Here is an 18633-nt window from a genome sequence, read left to right on the forward strand (position 1 = left end):
TCAGTTTGAGTAGTAAAAGTAGTGGTTTGGTCCCTCTGACTGATATATTATTATATATGACATCATTAGATTATTAATAGTGAAGCATCAGTGTTAGAGCAGCATGTTACTGTTGTAGCTGCTGGAGGTGGAGCTAGTTTACACTACTTTATATACAGTTAGCTAGTTTAGTCCAGTGGTTCCCAACCTAGGGGTCGGGGCCCTCCAAAGTTTCTCTAATCTTTGATTTTTGCTGAATTATTGGATCATTTGAACATTTATTGAAATGAAAGCATGTGAGAAGTTTAGAGGGAAAAATCACTATTTGGTGGAGCTGTTAACAACTCATAGACGTGAAATGTGACCCCGACTACACACTGCTTTTTGTAAGACGTCAAAAGCCACCTCCTGACTGCAGCTGGATTTGTAAAGACATCAAAAGCAAGAAGGGTTGGAAGCCACTGGTTTCATCTTTAACAATGTGTTGTATTTTATATTTTTTTATATATGTATTTTATGCTTGTTATATTCTCCATCGTGTCAAATCTTCATGTGAAAAGTAACTAAAGCTGTCAAATAAATGTAGTGGAGTAGAAAGTACAATATTTCCCTCTGAAATGTAGTGGAGTTGAAGTATAAAGTAGCATCACATGGAAATACTCAAGTAAAGAACAAGCACCTAAAAAAAATTCACCTTTGGTTGTGCTTAACTTTGCTTAGAAGAAAAAAACCTCTGACTTTATACTTATGTAATGCCTCCATCTGCCAGCAAGCGGCGCTGTGACATCCTGACCTCGAGCAACAGTCAGTGACGTTTGTTGGCAGAGCATCAACTTCCCATATCTTAGTGTTTCCTGGCTACAACTCTGTGAAGCCAGAACACAACTGACCACTACCAGGGAATATGAGTGTATATTCTGACTGTAAACGATACAAGGACTCAGGTTAACATCTCGCAGTTGCCTTGTCGCTACTGTTGCTGTTTCTCTGGTTATGTTTCACAGCTCCGCGGCTTATTGAATGCTAAGTTATCTGACTAAGCATTTAGCGTTAGCACCTTGTAGGCTACACGTGAAGTTCTTTATTGAATTGACTGCTGCGTGGATGCAGATTTCTTCTCAAAGGCGTATTTATCTGAAAACCTCCGGGCAGTGGACATAAATATGTCATCATGAACTGTATATCTCGGTCTGCTCTCTCATGTTAGCTTACAATGCCCCTTGCTCCTGCAAACCAGTCCCAGTTGATTCGGTCCAGTCAAAAGGACGAATATTACCAAACATACCTGAGAAACAACGCCAACGAAGCTTTTCAGACGCTTGCTGGTAAGTTTGTTCAGAATTAACACACTTGGTTTCTTTAACTTCACTTTAGCATGTAGCGTTAGCTTTAGGTGCAGTCTGTTTTCCTAGTCTGGATATGTGCAGAACTCTTGACGCATTTTATTCAGTCATTAATCATCAAACATTATTGGGACCGTCTCCAGCTCCTCGGCTGCTGAACTAGAAAACACCGGGCGTACTGTTTGGTCTCCGGGAAGCGGCTATGCTGGAGGTTTGGCGATTAACCAGACGCACATTTGCCAAACCAGCAATTTACTCTTCATCCTTGAAGACCTTCCTCTCGTAAAAACGAAAAATACTGTTTGTAAACATTTCTGATAAAGCATGAATCTCACACTCGTCTTCTTGGCCTCATTCGCCAGTGCTGGTCCTGAGGCCGGAGACATGCCACACTTTTAAGCATTAGATAAGTTGGTTGTCATTGAAATAAAAGCTCCTTCGTATGTCAAACTAATAAAAGCAAGTTTGTTGAACTTTTTTTTCTTTCCTGTAGGATCTAAAAGATGGCTGGACTGGAGGAAAGAGATCGAGCTGCTGTCAGACCTAACATATTATGGTTTAACCACATTCTCAGGTAGACTGACCAAACCAACATGAAATGTAACTTCATGTATGTTTAACTTCTCATCTTGTTAGCACATCTTGATTTGTGTTGTTGTCCTCCTCAGGTTACCAAACTCTGGGTGAGGAGTACGTCAACATCGTCCAGGTTGACACCAGCCAACGTCGTATCCCCTCCCGGGTCAGACGAGGCCTCTTTGTCCTCTGCCATGCCTTCCTGCCTTACCTGCTGGACAAGGTCCTGGTCTGTCTGGAGAACGAGCTGGAGGGTGGACAGGAGCACCGCAGCTGCGTCAGACGGCAACAGGCAGTGTCGGGGTCATGGAGCCTGGAGTCGTGGCTGAGGAGATGGATGCAGAAGGCAGTGGGGCTGTTGTCGGAGCCCCAGAGGAGGGCGTACCTGCCGGCTGTGTTTGTCCTCCAGCAGAGCCTGACCCTCCTGCACCGACTCCACGTGGCTCTGTTCTACATCAGCGGCTCCTTCTATCACCTGTCCAAGAGGGCGGCCGGTATCAGCTATGTAGGTGGTTTTTACACATTTAATATATATCTTTCTATCTACATATTGAAATAATTTAATTTTTGGTTATTTCATTTATCAAAGAAAATGTTCAACATTCTGTGGTTGCAGGTTCTCAAATATAAAAATGATGTCTTATATCAAAATGGAATGTTTAGGTTTTGAACTTTAGGACAGGTCAACAAATGGTGCACTTTACAGTTTACACGTTTACAGGGACTGATCCACATTTCACTTACTGCTGTCGGCGTTTAGCAGCCTGATAGCAGAAGGAATGAAAGAATTTGAATAACAGTTAGTTTTCCTAGAGGAGACATGACAGCGCCGGCCTGAAGGCATTAAAGAGAATTCACCAGAAAGAACATGGTCATATTAGACTAATGATACTGTCTACTTCCTGGACCACGCGTCTCTTCCAGAGGGAGCACAGGTCTTTCTGCTGGACAAGACTTTCTATAAAAATAAAGAAATAAAATATCTCAAACACTATTGGATGGACTGCCATGAAATTTGGTTCACACACATGACCAAATATCTGTGTGTTTAGTGCTAATTAGCAGGAATATGGAGAACATGGTTAATTTTACCTGCTAAACATTAGCATGTTAGCATTGTCACCAGAAACATGTTAGCATGCTGATGTAAGTCAGTCAATCTCCTCCAATTTTGCTTTGTGCATTGCATTGTTGGATAATAGTGAACGTCAGCAGCACACTCAGAAACTTTACATTTTTTTAGTGTGCATACTGACTTTTTCGAGTATACCGCACTTTCCACTTGGACTGGATCGCATTATATTGTACAGGTGTTCATAGTATTGTGTCCACCACTGTGTATACATCCATACAACACTGAGAGCCATCATAGAGATAAGGCAAAAGATATTATTAGGTGTAGGGATGCACCATTAACAGAAAAATCATTAGTACACTAACCCTTACATTTTAAAGTAGACTCACAGATTTCCCAAACATCGTTATAAAAGCTGTTTTGTTGTCTCCATCTTATTTCCAACTACTGCCAGAAGGAAGTTAGATCACCATTTGTTGAGCAAGCAGGGTACGGATGGGATACGCAGTAATGACTCACTAGTCTGAAGAGATTTTGCTGCCCATCCCGTCACTGTCTCTGTCAGGAATCCTTCGATTTTCGTGCAAATCGTCTCAAAATCTATGCATTGGTTGTTATCTGGGAACTGTGGCCACATTATATTTATGTTTCTGGGTTATATGCATCATTGTTGCTTTCTACTTACATTCCTAGAGACTGGTAGTTCAGATAGGTCAAGTGCAATCCTGAGAGAGACTACAAGACCGTTGTTTCTGTTAATTTAGTGCAGAATTGTAGATAGATTTGAGTTTAACTGATTTATTCCAGCAGGAATGTCTACACTGATTTTAAATGTGTGTGTGTGTGTGTGTGTGTGTGTGTGTGTGTGTGTGTGTGTGTGTGTGTGTGTGTAGCTGCGTGTGTCGGGGGTGGGGAGTGATGACGGGACCATCAGGAGCAGCTACAGGCTGCTGGGAATCGTGTCCTTCCTCCAGCTACTCATCACTGTGTGTCTGCAGCTCAACAACTTCAGACAGAGACAGAGAGCGAGGCAGGAGTGGAAGACCTACAGGAACCTCAGGGCCAGGTACACGATCATGATCAGGAACACCTCCACTCTACTCCTGACTGAGACCTCATCACAGTATCCAGATCAAATATCCAGATACAGATGATGTGTTAATACCAGGTGGAAATGGGATCATCTCCTTGTCAACAAATCCCACTGAAAACACCAAAGCAACGATGAACTGATGTACTAACAAGTATTATGTTTGTGTGTATCAAAGCCGAAAATACAGTGCTGCTTGAAAGTTTGTGAACTCTTTAGAATTTGCTCTATTTCTGGATAAATTTGACCCAAAACGTGATCAGATTTGCTGTAAAATACTAAGCATGCAATCAATTATTAGTTGGACAATACATTTAACAAAAAATCTGGGATATGTTTGCCCTGGAAGTGGTCAAAAATGATTTTCTCCAGCAGTTAGCATTTATATGACTTCCTGTTTGTGTTTTTGAGCTCCTCATCATCTGTGACAGTGACATCTGGCAGCTTCACATACTCTGTTTCTGCAGTAGAGACGTCAGAAGATACTTGGACTTGTTTTCATGAGTCAGGAATTTATTTCCTCCATAGCAGAAAAACACTTAATACGAGCCTTCAGAAACTCCAGCAGGTTAAACTGGACTAACCAAACACTTTTAGTGCTAATTGACTCTGACTCACTCATTATAAACAGACTCATTAGTAGTCTACATTTAAACAGCAATAAAACACAAACACTATGATCCAACAAAAGTATTTTATAAAAAGTAGTCAGCAGAATGAACTCTTCACAAACTTTGAGAACTGAACATATAGAATAAAACAAACAGCTTTAAAGTTTTCAGAGATCAGTGTAGACATTAATAGATACTTGCAGCACCAACAAACTAACTGATAGAAGTCAATAAAAAACATTATCATCAGATCATTTCTTTTGGTTAGTCAGCTGTGAAGTAAATTTTAACCCTGATTGTTCACTCTCCACTGTCTTTCCAGAAGCATCCTGGCCAGTGCAAAAAGTACCGTAGTTTTTATTAAAGCATTGCAGTAAAAGACCTACATAAACTCTTTGAACTGTGTCTGTGTTCAGTCCTCAGCACATACAGAGTTCAGGGTCCAGAGCTGCCCGCTGTATCCTCTGTCTGGAGGAGAGGAGACACTCCACCTCCACTCCCTGTGGACACCTCTTCTGCTGGGAGTGCATCACAGAGTGGTGCAACACCAAGGTCAGGCTCACATCATGACTGTCTCTGAAACTGAACCAGTGGATTCATTGTTGGGAATGAAAGACAATACCGGGCTCATTTAGAGATAAAATAATTCTCATTGTGTCAATTTATTTTGAAAGTCATTAGGTTTTGGGCATTTCTGTTTCTTAATGTTGGTACCACATGATGTTCTGTAGATGTTAAAGCAGTGTGTGCCTGTTAGAAAACACTCAGCTCAGCACAATTAGTTGAAGAACAGGTTCACAATTTTTCAAGTCTGTCTTTAAGCAACAGTCAGGAGCCCAAATGAACATTGAAATAGGTTTTTCTTGTAATCATTCCTCCTGCTCATACTGACCATTAGAAGATCTCTTCATAATGTACTTACAATATAAGTGGTCTGTACAAAAGTGTATTTAAAAGTTTATCTGACACTAATATGAAGCTTCAGTGTCCAAATGAGTCAAATCAAGTAGATATCTTTCAACGTTAGTCTTCTTAGTGCCAAAGTTCCTCTTTTTGTTACTATACTTCCACCTGCAGCTCAACAGGGAAACACTGTCCGACTGACTGCTGTTTTAAGACACACTTGAATTATTGTGAATCCGCCTTTTTAAGGGTGTACAAGCTTGAATATGTCCTCAACTACCTTTTCTGAATGTAATTGTAAGATTGTCATGTGTGTTTGCCTTTTACTTCCTACAGGCAGAGTGCCCCCTGTGTCGGGAGAAGTTCCAGCCTCACAGACTAGTGTACCTGAGAAACTACAGCTAAAACCTCAGAGCGCACACTGCTGCTGGACTGTAGTGCATTTGAATACACATGCAGGCTGCCCCTCAGGAACATGTGAAGACATTAACAATATTTTCCAGCAGTCCCACTGAACTTTGTGAAAACATACTGTAGCTTCTTTAAGATATACACACAACCTTTGTGTGCTTATGATTCTTTCTTTAAAGGGATTAATCTGCCTTTTTTAGGGGAAGTTGTTAATCTAGATTTTTTTTTTTTGGATTGTATCAATCACAAATACTGCAATTCTGTTGATTTAATCACAACTTTAACATATGTTAATAAATAAATGTGAACAAGGACAACAAGGCCTCAGTCGTAACATTTACAGATTACTGTTGTTTTCTGTCATTAACAGCCTGTTGTATGAATGGAAGATTGACAATAAACAACAAGCAGGGAACACAACACTGACCACAACAGTAAAGTTGCAGCCGGACAGCTAAACAATGAGCTGAAAGTCTCTATAAAGTTCAGTAAAACCAAGGGGAGCCACAGAGTCTCTGTAGGTTCATCACTACAAGCCACTCACAATACATCACACACCATTATTAAATACATTGTTATATTAAAAAAATATGAAGATAAGTAAAGTATAGTAAAGTGGAGCAATTCCCAATCCCAGTTTCAATTCCATCTGTCTCCTACCATAAAGCAGAAATGTCCTCACTAACGAGGACCTGCTGGCTTCCTCTTCATCTTCAAACCTGCATAGGACTGTGCTGGACATTTAGACAGGCTTATTATTTTAGATCTTGAACAGCATCAGGTTCCAAATATCTCCGGAGACCTTTGTATACCTCCCTAAAACCCTCATCATATAAGAGGTCCTGTTTTCAAGTTGTAATCCCAAGATGCCATGTTCTGACCTTCACTGACTGTAGATGATCATTAAACTGGGATGTTCATCAGCATATTTACGTGATGGACAAGAAGATCTAATCAATGATTTCCAAACCTACAGCAAATACATCTTGAGTGCTTGAGCAAAATAAACAGGTTCAGAACTTTTTAGCCTATTGTCACACTTAAGGGCTACATGTGCCCAACGAGGACAGAGAGCAGTAACTACAGAAACAGTAAGGTTAAGAAAAAGACCTAAAAATATCTCATAAGCTACTGCACTCTGTTAACAATCTGAGTGCAGAGGAAAACATCTACAAGCATGTATTAAATTGTGTAGTAAATGTATCTATCAGTGGTGGAAAGTAACTAAGTACATTTACTCAAGTACTGAATTTAAGTACAACTTCAGGTACTTGTACTTAACTTGAGTATTTCCATGTGATGCTACTTTCTACATTTCAGAGGGAAATATTGTACTTTCTACTCCACTACATTTATTTGACAGCTTTAGTTACTTTTCAGATGAAGATTTGACACAATGGATAATATAACAAGCTTTTAAAATACAACACATTGTTAAAGATGAAACCAGTGGCTTCCAACCCTTCTTGCTTTTGATGTCTTTACAAATCCAGCCGCGGTCAGGAGGTGAAATTGCCAGTAGTGCTACTCCACTAAGGGCTAAAGACCTGTTTAGCAGGGCTAGTTTTGCTGGTGTTACTATTCTTTCTGTCATGGTTGGATCTACTATAACTGCTGTGTAATATACTGTACACACACTGTCTTCCTCTCCCCTGTGCATCCACGAGCAGTGGACTGCAGTAAATTCGTATTTTGATGATTGTTTGTGTGATCTTTAGGTCAGCTGTTTGGAGGAAAATGTGTGCAGCTGCTGCACATAACACTCCTGGTTAATGTGACTGGTTATGCGACTCGGATTAATGTAGTTGGTTTAATTATTATTATTATTATCTCCATTATTATATTCTAACATTAGGCAATGTCATCAGTTTAGTAATTAATTCATTCATTCATAATTCATAATAGTTTAAATATTTGGAGGTGGAGTGAAAATTTTGCAACGCTCAAGCCCGTCAGTTGGAGCCTGTGCACTTTTTTCATTTAGTGACAGTAGTAATATCTGTTCATTTAGTAATTCTTGGAAAATTCCAAAAATATTTGGTCAAAAACACGTGCACGTGCTCCTTCTGTCTTTTCAAGGCTTGCTCCTGCCGCGCCTCCACCTCCCACCCACCTAAAAGCCACCATGCTACTGTCAGCCAATGGTCCGACTCCTCAGGGGTTAGACAAGAGGGGAAGGCCCGTCCTTTACCAAGGTGGCAGGATGATCTGCAACAATTTTAATGACCTGGGTTGTAACCTACCTGCTCTTTCTGCGGCGGCACCCATGCCAGGTCCAGTTGCCCCCATAACCTCACCAAGCACGGCCCATTACTACGTAGATACCTCAAAACGCCCATAAACCTTGACACTTTGAAGTGTGCCCTGACAGACCATCCCGACCACTAGTTTGTCCACTTCCTCATTCACCCTTTCACCTTTGGTTTCCACCCAGGCATCAAAGTCATCCCCGAATCGTCATTCACTTGCCATAACCTCCGAGCCGCCCTAGCCAAGCCCGATACAGTGGACAGCTCCTATTGAACCCATTCAGACTTACATAAACCAGAGACTAGCCCATTATGCTTCTCCTCAAGACCCTTCATCACCGAATCCGACAAAGTAGCTATGTGCTTCTGGTTCCACCACCATATTCGCCAAGCTCTGTCCAAGACAGGAATTTCACCCAAATCATACTCCGGTCACTCCTTCCTCATAGGAACGACTTCAACCCGCTTCCAGACAAGGAATTCCGGACCACTCAATCAAAGTCCTCGGCCGCTGGTCTTCCCAAGCCTACCATAGTCTCCCCCCATACTCTCCATTCTTTAATCCTATTGAAGAATTGTTCTCTGCATGGCGTCGGAGGGTGTATAATCACCAACACCACGAACGCATACCCCTTGTACAGGCAATGGAGGAGACTTGTGGAGACATTGATAAGGGGTCATCCCAGGCCTAAATGCTGCCTAGCTCAAGACAACATTGCATGTGATGTGGATGAAGTCATACGGCCAAACCCACAAAGAAGACGAGATTTAGCCTTTTTTTGTTTGTTTGTTTGTTTTATTCTACTTTGCTTTTGTTGTTTGAGAAGTTTTAGAACATTTTGAGAAGACAAAACAAAACAAAACAAAATGTTTTCCCCTTATTTTTATTGATATTGTGTTATGTTGAGAATACACATCCATACTTTAGACATTTTGATAACTGTGTGTATGTGTGTTTACTACATGGAGCATTTTGCAAAAATAGGCTTTGGTTTCAAGAACTTCCTATAATGCAGTAGCTATACAATAGGCTGCTGTCTCTGAAACCATGTGTCTCTGTGTCTTGATTGTTTCCCCAGGCTAGCTGTAAATAAACCTCAAACTTGGCACAGCTCTGGAACATTGCTGCAGTCGGTATGTTACGTGGAATGGAAAGAATGAGAAATCAGTAGTTTTGTTCCAACCTCTTGGTGTTGTAGATTGTAGTGATAGACTGTGATCTGAAAACATATCTGGACTGAGGGTCCTCTTTTCTCCTGGCAGCAAGATACAGTATGCGGTGCTATCAGATGTAGCTCAGGGCTGAAGTCCACATATCTGTTGTTAACTGTCATCACTCATCCCATTTTTTTAAACAAGCTTATTACTAGAAAATATGCTTATTGAATCAGCAAGGCTCCTTTAGATGTTCGCACTTTTGTTGGGAGACTGTGTTGGAGACCTAACCAAGCCTTAATCAGAGTGTTGTCACCTCATCAAACATATTTATTCTTCAACAGTGATTTGTAAGTTTTGGAAGGCACAAATAAATTATGTCCTGCCAATAGGGGCGTCCAATCAGAAAACACCGCTTTGTGTTGTTCTGGAGTGCATAGAACAACAACATATTTTGTCATTTAATTTAGAGGGTTTGTTTTTTGGTGTCATGGGTGTGGGTACATGCTAGCAGGAAGAAAACCCAACTGCAAAATGAGTCTCCTTTGCAGGTTGGCTGGGCCCACCTTTAGAAAAAAGGTGAGCTCAGACATCCAGACAGAGTAGAAATGCTACTCCTTGAGGTGGTTTGGGCATCTGGTTAAGATGTCTCCTGGATGCTTCCCTTTCAAGGTTTACTGGACACATACAACTGGAAGAAGACCCCAGGTCATACCCAGAACATCGTAGAGGGATTATATATTTCACATCCGACCTGGGAATGCTTTAGGATCTCCAAAGAGGATCTTGAGGATGTGACTGTGGAGAAAGATGTCTGGGGTACCTTGCTTTGTGATTTAGGTGGATTAATGGATATATTGTCTTTACCTAAACTTAACTAAGTAGCTACTTTTTTTTAACCATAACCATTGTCTGTCCTTGAGGTTGTAATTCCCTAAATCTAACCAAACGTTAACCATATAGTGGTGGTAGAATAAAAAATGAAAAATGAGTTGTTATGAACTGCACTGACAAATGACATATTCTGTCATTTAGACTGGAGGACTTGTTGAACTGCAAAAATAAAGTACTCTTTTTTCATTTTTTAGTTTCCCTTCCTTGGTTAACTTGGCATTTAATAATAATAATAGTAATACAATCAATTTGTACCATAATTTTTATTAATTGTGAAACACTGCTGCAGGCTGTATACACATGAGAGAGCTTGTCCAGAAGGATGGAGGGTGAGGTGGAGTGCAGATATTAACAGCTAGGCAATTGGCTGTGTAATATGTTCAGTTGCACCCTGAAAAGAGACTTTTTTTTCCTGTTCTGTCTGTTGGGAGGCAACAGAGGAAAGTTTGTTAGATGCAGACTGATCTCCCCTTGGTGGACAGGAAGAGAATGCAGGCTGTAAAACACTACTGCATGAATGAGTTTTATAATGCTGCATTTACCGTGGAAAAGCAATTGCATCCATTTTGGTATATGTTTTAGTAAAAAAAAAAAAAAAGTCACCATGACATTAGCTCTTTTTGAGGACTTTGCTCCAGAGCACCTTGACAGTGCTTTACTCATCCACCCTCGTGACCAGTATGGCTCGTGAATGAGCCTGCTGGTTACAACTCTCAAATTCCCCTTCATTACATACATCCCTAAGCCGATAAGAGATATGTACAAAGTATTTATTGACCCATGGTGTGTGTGTGCGTGCGTGGGGGGAGATCACAATGTGTGCTGAAGCAAGAGGGTAATCTTTGTTTCCCAATCATATCACAACTCTGAAGAGGAAGTGTTAAAAGTCCATCATTTCCTTTTATTTTTCAGGGTTTTTTAAAGCACAGAATTTGCCTGAAATGTTTTAATCCTGGTTCAGCCATGTAAAGCATTTTGTAACTTTGTTTTGAAAAGTGCTATATAAATTTAAAAAAGGATTATTATGATTATTATTATTATTAGTAGTAGTAGTAGTAGTATCATTATTATTATCATTATTATTATTATCATTATTAAAAAGTGAAATGTCCTAGTCTTGACATTTCATCATTTAATCATTTACATTTTTTGCATTAGAGTTTTTGAACATGATGGTTAAAAGTCTCTGAAATCTCATCTCTGAAAGCTCTGCTCAGATTGTGAAACGCTCTGAAAGCATATTTGTCATTTTCATGAAACCATATAAGCAGATGAGCGTCACTAGAGCATTTCCTGCAAACACATAAACCACTGTGGTGGTCCAGAAAGCAAATAGGTACACAGTTTGGTCACAGTGAAGCATTGCAGGCATGACCTGACGTGCTTGTGGAGGGTTGAGGTGCTCTACATTTGCCTTATTGCTGAGGGCCAAACTTTGGATCAGTTTCCTTGAAGTCTGGTTGTTGTTGGCAATCCAAGTCTGGTTGAGGTTCGGAAGGATCTGGTTCTGGTTCTTCAAGGTAAGGCTGAGCTTGTTATCAGGTGCAGAAAAGTTGCTGTTTGGGTCCGTGGCGTTCTTGTTGTAGTTGGGTGGATATATAGAATAAATCATGTAACTACCTGAGGACAAAAAGAGACAAAACGTATGAATGAATGCATTGTAGTCAACAAACTATGACATCTGTTGTTATCAGCTATTATCAATAAGTTCAGTAGAGCTCCAGCTGACATGGAATTAGGTTTGGTGCCGAAAAGGGACAATCAGTAGGAAAAAGAAGAATTGAGTTTTTTCACAAGTGAGGTCTTCTTTTCATAGTTTTGGTCATCATATCAATAACATGGTACTCATTAACTTAATTCCTGAGATCTGGGGGTTGATAAAGCGTTCTGTTGTTGAACGTGTGGATCACTAGAAATTCTTGATCTTTTAAGTCAGGTATGAAGTGATCATGTGACAGATGCGTTGAAACCACTTTTTACAGTTTAAAGAAGCTGAAGTCATTTAATTAATTAATATGCAATGATTGGAACCAGTGTATTGTGTATCTGCAGAAGATGTTCTGTTGGATTATGGAGGAAGAAGCACATGAACTGCACATGGATGGTATGGATTGTTTTATCGAATGCAGTGGCAGGCTCATTTTAATTCTATTTTTAGTCCCCCACCACTCAAAAATGTGTTCTTCTTCTACTGTGATGTATGCGCAGAGTTTGTTTTCATGTTCATCTGCTGAAGGAGAAAGATTCTCTGTGCTCACCTTCAGTCTCAGTTTAAGGCATGAACCTACAGTACAAGCAGGATTTGTAACATCACAACTACTTTGGAGCCAATTATGGTCCAGTATGTATTAATTTACACAACTGTGATATGGAAACTTGAAGCCTCCAGTGCACAAACACTGAGAATGGACTTTAGTGAAGTAGGAGACATCTTTTGAAATTATCAAAATATTATAATAAAATTGATTTTATTTAGATGTCATTTTAAAGATTTAAACAAGGTAATTTAACTGTTTTTTGTGGAAAAAAACATATCAAACACAAATTATATTTGTATGTCTTAAAACACACTCTTGTTCAAATGGTTTTTACCCACCTTTTCATTGTTGAATATAGTTTCATGCTCTTTTAATCTATATATACAAGCATTATTATGTTCTGTAATTAGCATTGTGTGATTAGGATGGGAGCATTGTCATGACGGGACAAGAAACAGTTAAATGATCAGACAGGCTGTAAACAATCATCCTGGTTAGTTTCAACTTATTTGGGAGAGAAAATGAAGGCAAACAGTAAAATTATTTGTCCATTGTAAATATCCATCACAGTTTACAGACACTCTTCCTGCTTCAGCTTTGACCTCCTGTGCTTATCATAACATGGGATTCAGTACACTATGAACCTGTAGCACTGAGGAAGAGTGAGGTCCCTTTCACAGTTGACAAGTTTCCCAACTTTAGTAAACGCTTGTGATATATATTGTATATATTGTATGTTCTTGACACTTTCTCTATCATCATCATTTAAATCTCAGATTCATCCTCATAATATCGAACATGTCAATCATTTTCTGTTTACAAAACAAAACAGCTGCTCCCTCAGATATGCTGCTGTACAGACATTATCAAGAACTTGCTGTTTTTTGAACATTTTTTTAAAAGATTGTCAATTGTCATCATATTTAATTCATGATGTCTAATTTTCTATTGGATTTTCTTTAATATACTGTATGGATGTCTTTGTTTTTATGAGATTACTGTCTGCTGAATGGTGGAGTCTTCGGTTAAATATGTGTGGTATTTATTGTTATGTGTTTTCTTTGTATTTTGCTGTATTTTTTAGTTTAGTATTTTTTTCCTTTGTTTTTTTTTTTTTTTCTTGAGGGGACATCCACTGTATTAAGATGATGGCTTCTTGACCTCTGCTGTCACATCTGTGATAGTTTTCTGTTATTTGGATTTATTCTGTTGTATATGTGGTATAATAAACTGACATTATACATGAGTCCAATGCAAGGCATCACAGACATTCATGGACAGTTGTGGCTGGTGTCTTTTAATACAGAGCCATTCACAGCCCCTATACATTAATTTGAAGATCCTTAATTGTCACTTACCATAAATGAACACGATAAAGTACAACAGGAGCAGGTTGAGGATCGACAGAGTCCAGATGGTGTTGCCAGGCCATGCTGGACAGAGGAGCTTCGGCAAAACAAACAGGCCCATCACAAGCAGGGCCAATATCCCATACACCATCATGTACACTGGGATAACTGGTGCCACTGGACACTCATATATGTACACTGCACCTGCTCGCACACAGACCAGAGGTACAGACAAACTGTTTGTTTCATTTTTATCATATTTCTTTTCCCTTCTCATTCAGTCTCCGTTACACTTTTTCTTCTTTCCACAAACGAATTATTCTTATCAGATGACATGTACAGAGGGGTTGACATTAAAACAGAAAAATAAAAGACAACCTAAATTTACCATCACTTAGCAGTCAAAAAAACATGTCGCTACACAGCAAAGAACAGAGGCTTCATGATAGCTCAGAGCTCTTATCTACCAGCTGAAACAATTACTGCCTCAAACAGCTGATTGTCAAATGCTAACATACCAACAACAGTTGATCTCAAATAATTTATAATTAATCTATTTCAAATCCCCATATTTCATTATATTTATGCAGAATTCATCAAAAATAAAACAATCAAAATCACAATTTTGGCTCTAACAGCCACTGACTTGCATTTTCTTCCTGTCATTGCATTACTTAAATGTAATTTTAAAAAAAAAGTTGTAAAACATTCTTACAGAAAAAAAACATGTAAATAGAGTTTATCTGAGTCGACTCTAATCCATCCCTGAATACAATTAGTTGGCAATTTGTGATCGTCTTTGTTAAAAATGTGGAAACGTATGGGGCGGGAGAAGGTGTTTTAAAGACGTGATTCCATTACAAGTGAAAATGTCTTGTGAGAAGAAAAGACATGTGACTGACTCACTTACCTAAAGAGATCTGTACTATTGGAAAAGCTGTTACAAGGAGAATGACGCATCCTAGAGGAGGATATAGACAGTTAATGAATTAAAATGAATTGTAAATAAAACCAATTTGCTCTTTTTACTTACCACCAATAAACATGACGGAATTTCCTGCCATTCTGACACAGACGACAGGTCACAGTGATCTGCTGTCAAAGAAAAATGCTCCATGAGCACAGGTAGACACAGCTAGAAACTCAAATACATGTTCATGTGATCGAGTTACATGTTAAATGTTGTCTTACCGTCTGTCTGCTCCTGGTTTTGTTAAACCAACTGAAGTGTGTGTTTCTCTTACTGGACTGTTGGCCAAGTCGACATGTCTCAACTATTTCACTTAAGATGTGTTCAAGATATTACAACACCTCAGTGAAGACCATGTAAGCAAGGATTTTCCATTGTTGAGTCAGTATCCTATTGCAGCAATACTATTAGGCCTACCTCAACTACAGCAGATACTGATAGCAATCCATTATCAGGGGTTAATGGTCACAATCAGTGGAACCACCATCACTTGAAAAGGTCATGGTAAGCTCAACAGATGGGGTTAGCATGCTATTGGTGAACTAGTCAGTGAATTATTGGAGTTGTCTTTGCTCCTACTTGCAAACCAGCAAGCTTGGACGACCAACAATGATCTGTTTCTGGCTCCACCAGTGCTACAAAATAATCCTTTAACAATATTTGGTTCTTACAGTATATGCAGACAGATTTGGTTATGTGGGAGCTGAGTCTGATGCAGGCTAGTTTTGGCCCAGTGACCTAAGCTTAAGTTCTGGGACATCATGAGTCATGAGGCATCTGGCAGCTAGTTGTGCCAGATTTAGGACGCAGTTAGTCCAAGCATTACAGTTAAAGGACAGGGTCACAATTGTTCAAGTCTGTTTTACAGTAAAACAGTCAGTGACCCAAATGATTTGAAGCACATTTGAAAGGGATTTTTTAATAGTCAATATGAACAAGAGGAATGATTACAAAAAGGAAAACCTCTTTCACTGTTCATATGGGCATCTGAGTGTTGTTTTAAGACACACTTATAAAATTGCGAACCTGTCCTTTAAAGTTACATGGAAAAAAAACATTTGCAGACATACTCCCCAACACCTAGAAATACACTGATATGGAAAATCGGTGGAATTTCCCTTTAATTGATTTGTTGTCCACTTAGGGGCAGAAAAAACAAGTTGTAAACACATCTGATGTATTGGAACTTCAAAAGTTGATATGACAAACATATTTTGCCTATTTAGACATCCAGCAGACAAAGAGCAAAATTAGCATTCATATGGAGGCATGTTTGTATCCAACTGATGATTATAAATCCAATATTCACTCTCCATTATCTCTGGTTTGGTCTCCATCAACTCCTGAGAAAAATATCTGGCTCCCTGGCTGCTAAATGCTTTAACTGTGTCTGTCTGCTGTTTGGTGCTGGGCAGGTAGTGCACAGTTTATCAGAGCTTTTTCACAGAGACTGAACCATTTTATTTACGATTCATTTTGATTCATTCACTGTCTATATCCTCCTCTAGGATGCACCATTCTCCTTTTAACAGCTTTTCCAATTGTCCAGATCTTTGGTGAGTTTAGGGAATTTTTCTCCAAACAGGTTTTCATCCTGGGTTACAAATACTTGAGGAGGACTCGTGATAGGTGCCAGTTGTTCAAGCTAAGATGGCCGTTTATATCAGTAGAAAGAACAAGATAAATGGTTCTTTGGACTTTGATGTTGTCACCATACTGATCAGAATGATAACAAGCAGACAATCACAACTATTACAGGTTGATGAATGATCTGGATTGTTTTGTCTCTGTGTGGTCTTTTAAAAATGTTCTGTGCTCCATTGATGAGGAGGAGCTCTGCCTTGGACGCATGCTGGGCTGAATCTGGTGATAAAGGTGTTTTAAAAATTCAAATTCAAATTCTTCTTCTGTTGTTGTTTCTTCTTCTTCTTCTTCTGTTGTTGTTTCTTCTTCTCTATCTGTTGTTGTTGTTTCTTCTTCTTCTTTTATTGTTGTTTCTTCTTCTTCTGTTGTTTCTTCTTCTTCTTCTTCTTCTTCTTCTTCTTCTTCTTCTTCTGTTGTTGTTGTTGTTTCTTCTTCTTCTTCTGTTGTTGTTGTCATTGTTGACGTTTAAGAGTAGGCTTAAAACTTTCCTGTTTGATAAAGGTTATAGTTAGGGCCAACCAAGCTCGCCTTGGACCAGCCCTTAGTTATGCTGCTATAGGCCTAGACTGCTGGGGGACTTCCATTGATGCATAGAACTCTTCTCTCCTCCTCTTCATCTGTATGTATTCATTTACCATTAATGCATGTAACTAACTTGACTTCTTCCCTGGAGTTCTTTGTGCTTTCTCATCCGCAGGAAACCCCATGGACCACGGTGACGTGGGGATGTGGAGCTGTTGCTGCTATAGCTGCTGTTTGTTGTTGCTAGTCATGTAGGCCTATCTACTGTTATTGTTGTTGCTGTTGTTGTTCTGCTTCTCTGTCCCACTGTGTACAGTATTGTGAATAACTTTGCAAACATATTTAACAGCCCAGTTTCTGTAGGGGTGGAAATTTTTGTTAAATATCTTTCCTCCTGTTTCTCTTAAGTTAGGAGTTATGTCAGTGATTTGTATTTTTGTTTCTTTATGTTTAAATAGGTAATTTTAGGTTGATTAGCTTTATTTCCCTTTTGTTTGTTGTTTTGCTGTTAACTCACCCTGAAACCACAACCATGAAATAAACATTTAAAGGCTGCAAAATCCCTTGTTGCTGCTTTTTTTTTTTGGCAGCTGGGGAGAGGGAGTGTCATTTTCATGTTGCGCCAGGGTTTCTCTTAGGCCGGGTCATAACAATATATTTTTATATTCTTCTGCTTCTCCCAGTTTAAAAGCCCCTAATGATAGACCCACAGAGATGTTTTTGCCTATTTTGCTTGATTAGACCTCTACTTGCAGTGTGTGGGCCTGTATAGACTGTCTTTGATTGACATCTCCCCTAAAGAAATAAAACACATTTCCAATCCACTGGAGATAGAAATATGAATGTATATTCAGACTATACAATATATATCTAAAAAACACAGCAGTAGAGTGAACAAAAGAGTCATTAAGTTTCATTCAGCGTATTCTGCTCATTCATCATTCACCACAATTGGATCACTCACTCAGTATACAGCAGGTTTAAATGTTTAGTGTGTTCATAATGGAAAAGTGACTTTTAATTGATTTTTGTGTGTGCTATTGATGGATAATATTCTCCCAAAATGCAATGCACAAAACAAATTGAGGGAGCTACAGTACTCACAGCTGTGGCAGGTTCTGAAGAATGATGGCAGTGTACACACAATATATAAAAAATGTCCCTCTGAAGAAGAGTGTCAGACAGATATATTGCATAGTTGCTTGTAATTACTGTTGCTTGTAATTACTATTTATATACAGTAAATCTCATACATTAATTGGAAAAGTCTGTAGATATATGGGATAATTGCTTGTAATTACTTTCAGATAATGTTTATATAAGGTAATGATTATTAACAAGTAAGCCATTTTCGCATTATCCTATTTTTTGTACAATATCAAACCAATATTTTTTACCAGGAATTTACAGTAAATAGATGAGATAATCACATACAATTAAAGCCTAAAGCTCTCAAGATACCATTAATGGGTGTTAAAGGAGGATAATTTGAATATAATTTTATGTAATTTTTTTGTGTTTTACATCCAGAAATTCATGCTTTGATGGGGCAGTCTTAAGGATAAATTGGATAATTCAATGAATTTACAAAAGAATACTGTATA

At 39.0% G+C, this 18633-nt stretch overlaps 2 protein-coding genes across 2 annotated transcripts; one reads left to right on the forward strand and one right to left on the reverse strand.

Annotated features, from left to right (window-relative positions):
* The first annotated feature begins 786 nt into the window (after positions 1–786).
* Positions 787–6408, forward strand: pex10 (peroxisomal biogenesis factor 10). The gene is made up of 7 exons (XM_044352694.1): positions 787–924; positions 1187–1304; positions 1816–1896; positions 1991–2403; positions 3867–4039; positions 5091–5226; positions 5914–6408. The coding sequence occupies exons 2-7, from the start codon at positions 1193–1195 to the stop codon at positions 5980–5982; spliced, it is 984 nt and encodes a 327-aa protein (XP_044208629.1). The 5' UTR covers positions 787–924; positions 1187–1192; the 3' UTR covers positions 5983–6408.
* A 4964-nt stretch (positions 6409–11372) lies between these two features.
* LOC122982695 lies at positions 11373–15787 on the reverse strand. Its single transcript, XM_044352175.1, has 4 exons — positions 14927–15787; positions 14804–14854; positions 13903–14097; positions 11373–11906 (listed from the first exon to the last, which is right to left on the reverse strand). The coding sequence occupies exons 1-4, from the start codon at positions 14955–14957 to the stop codon at positions 11500–11502; spliced, it is 684 nt and encodes a 227-aa protein (XP_044208110.1). The 5' UTR covers positions 14958–15787; the 3' UTR covers positions 11373–11499.
* Between the last annotated feature and the right edge of the window lie 2846 nt (positions 15788–18633).

The sequence above is a fragment of the Thunnus albacares genome, chromosome 5 (genome assembly GCF_914725855.1).
Source record: "Thunnus albacares chromosome 5, fThuAlb1.1, whole genome shotgun sequence".
Classification (NCBI taxonomy): domain Eukaryota; kingdom Metazoa; phylum Chordata; class Actinopteri; order Scombriformes; family Scombridae; genus Thunnus; species Thunnus albacares.

What these genes read in the sequence shown, in the direction of transcription:
- pex10 (XM_044352694.1), top strand. Translation starts at nt 1,193, where the DNA reads ATGCCCCTTGCTCCTGCAAACCAGTCCCAGTTGATTCGGTCCAGTCAA. An exon ending in TGGTTTAACCACATTCTCAG is followed by an intron (nt 1,897 to 1,990) that starts GTAGACTGACCA and finishes TGTCCTCCTCAG; the next exon opens with GTTACCAAACTCTGGGTGAG. An exon ending in CAGAGTGGTGCAACACCAAG is followed by an intron (nt 5,227 to 5,913) that starts GTCAGGCTCACA and finishes TACTTCCTACAG; the next exon opens with GCAGAGTGCCCCCTGTGTCG.
- LOC122982695 (XM_044352175.1), bottom strand. Translation starts at nt 14,957, where the DNA reads ATGGCAGGAAATTCCGTCATGTTTATTGGTG. An exon ending in AATAGTACAGATCTCTTTAG is followed by an intron (nt 14,098 to 14,803) that starts GTAAGTGAGTCA and finishes GTGTGCGAGCAG; the next exon opens with GTGCAGTGTACATATATGAG. An exon ending in CTTTATCGTGTTCATTTATG is followed by an intron (nt 11,907 to 13,902) that starts GTAAGTGACAAT and finishes TTTTGTCCTCAG; the next exon opens with GTAGTTACATGATTTATTCT.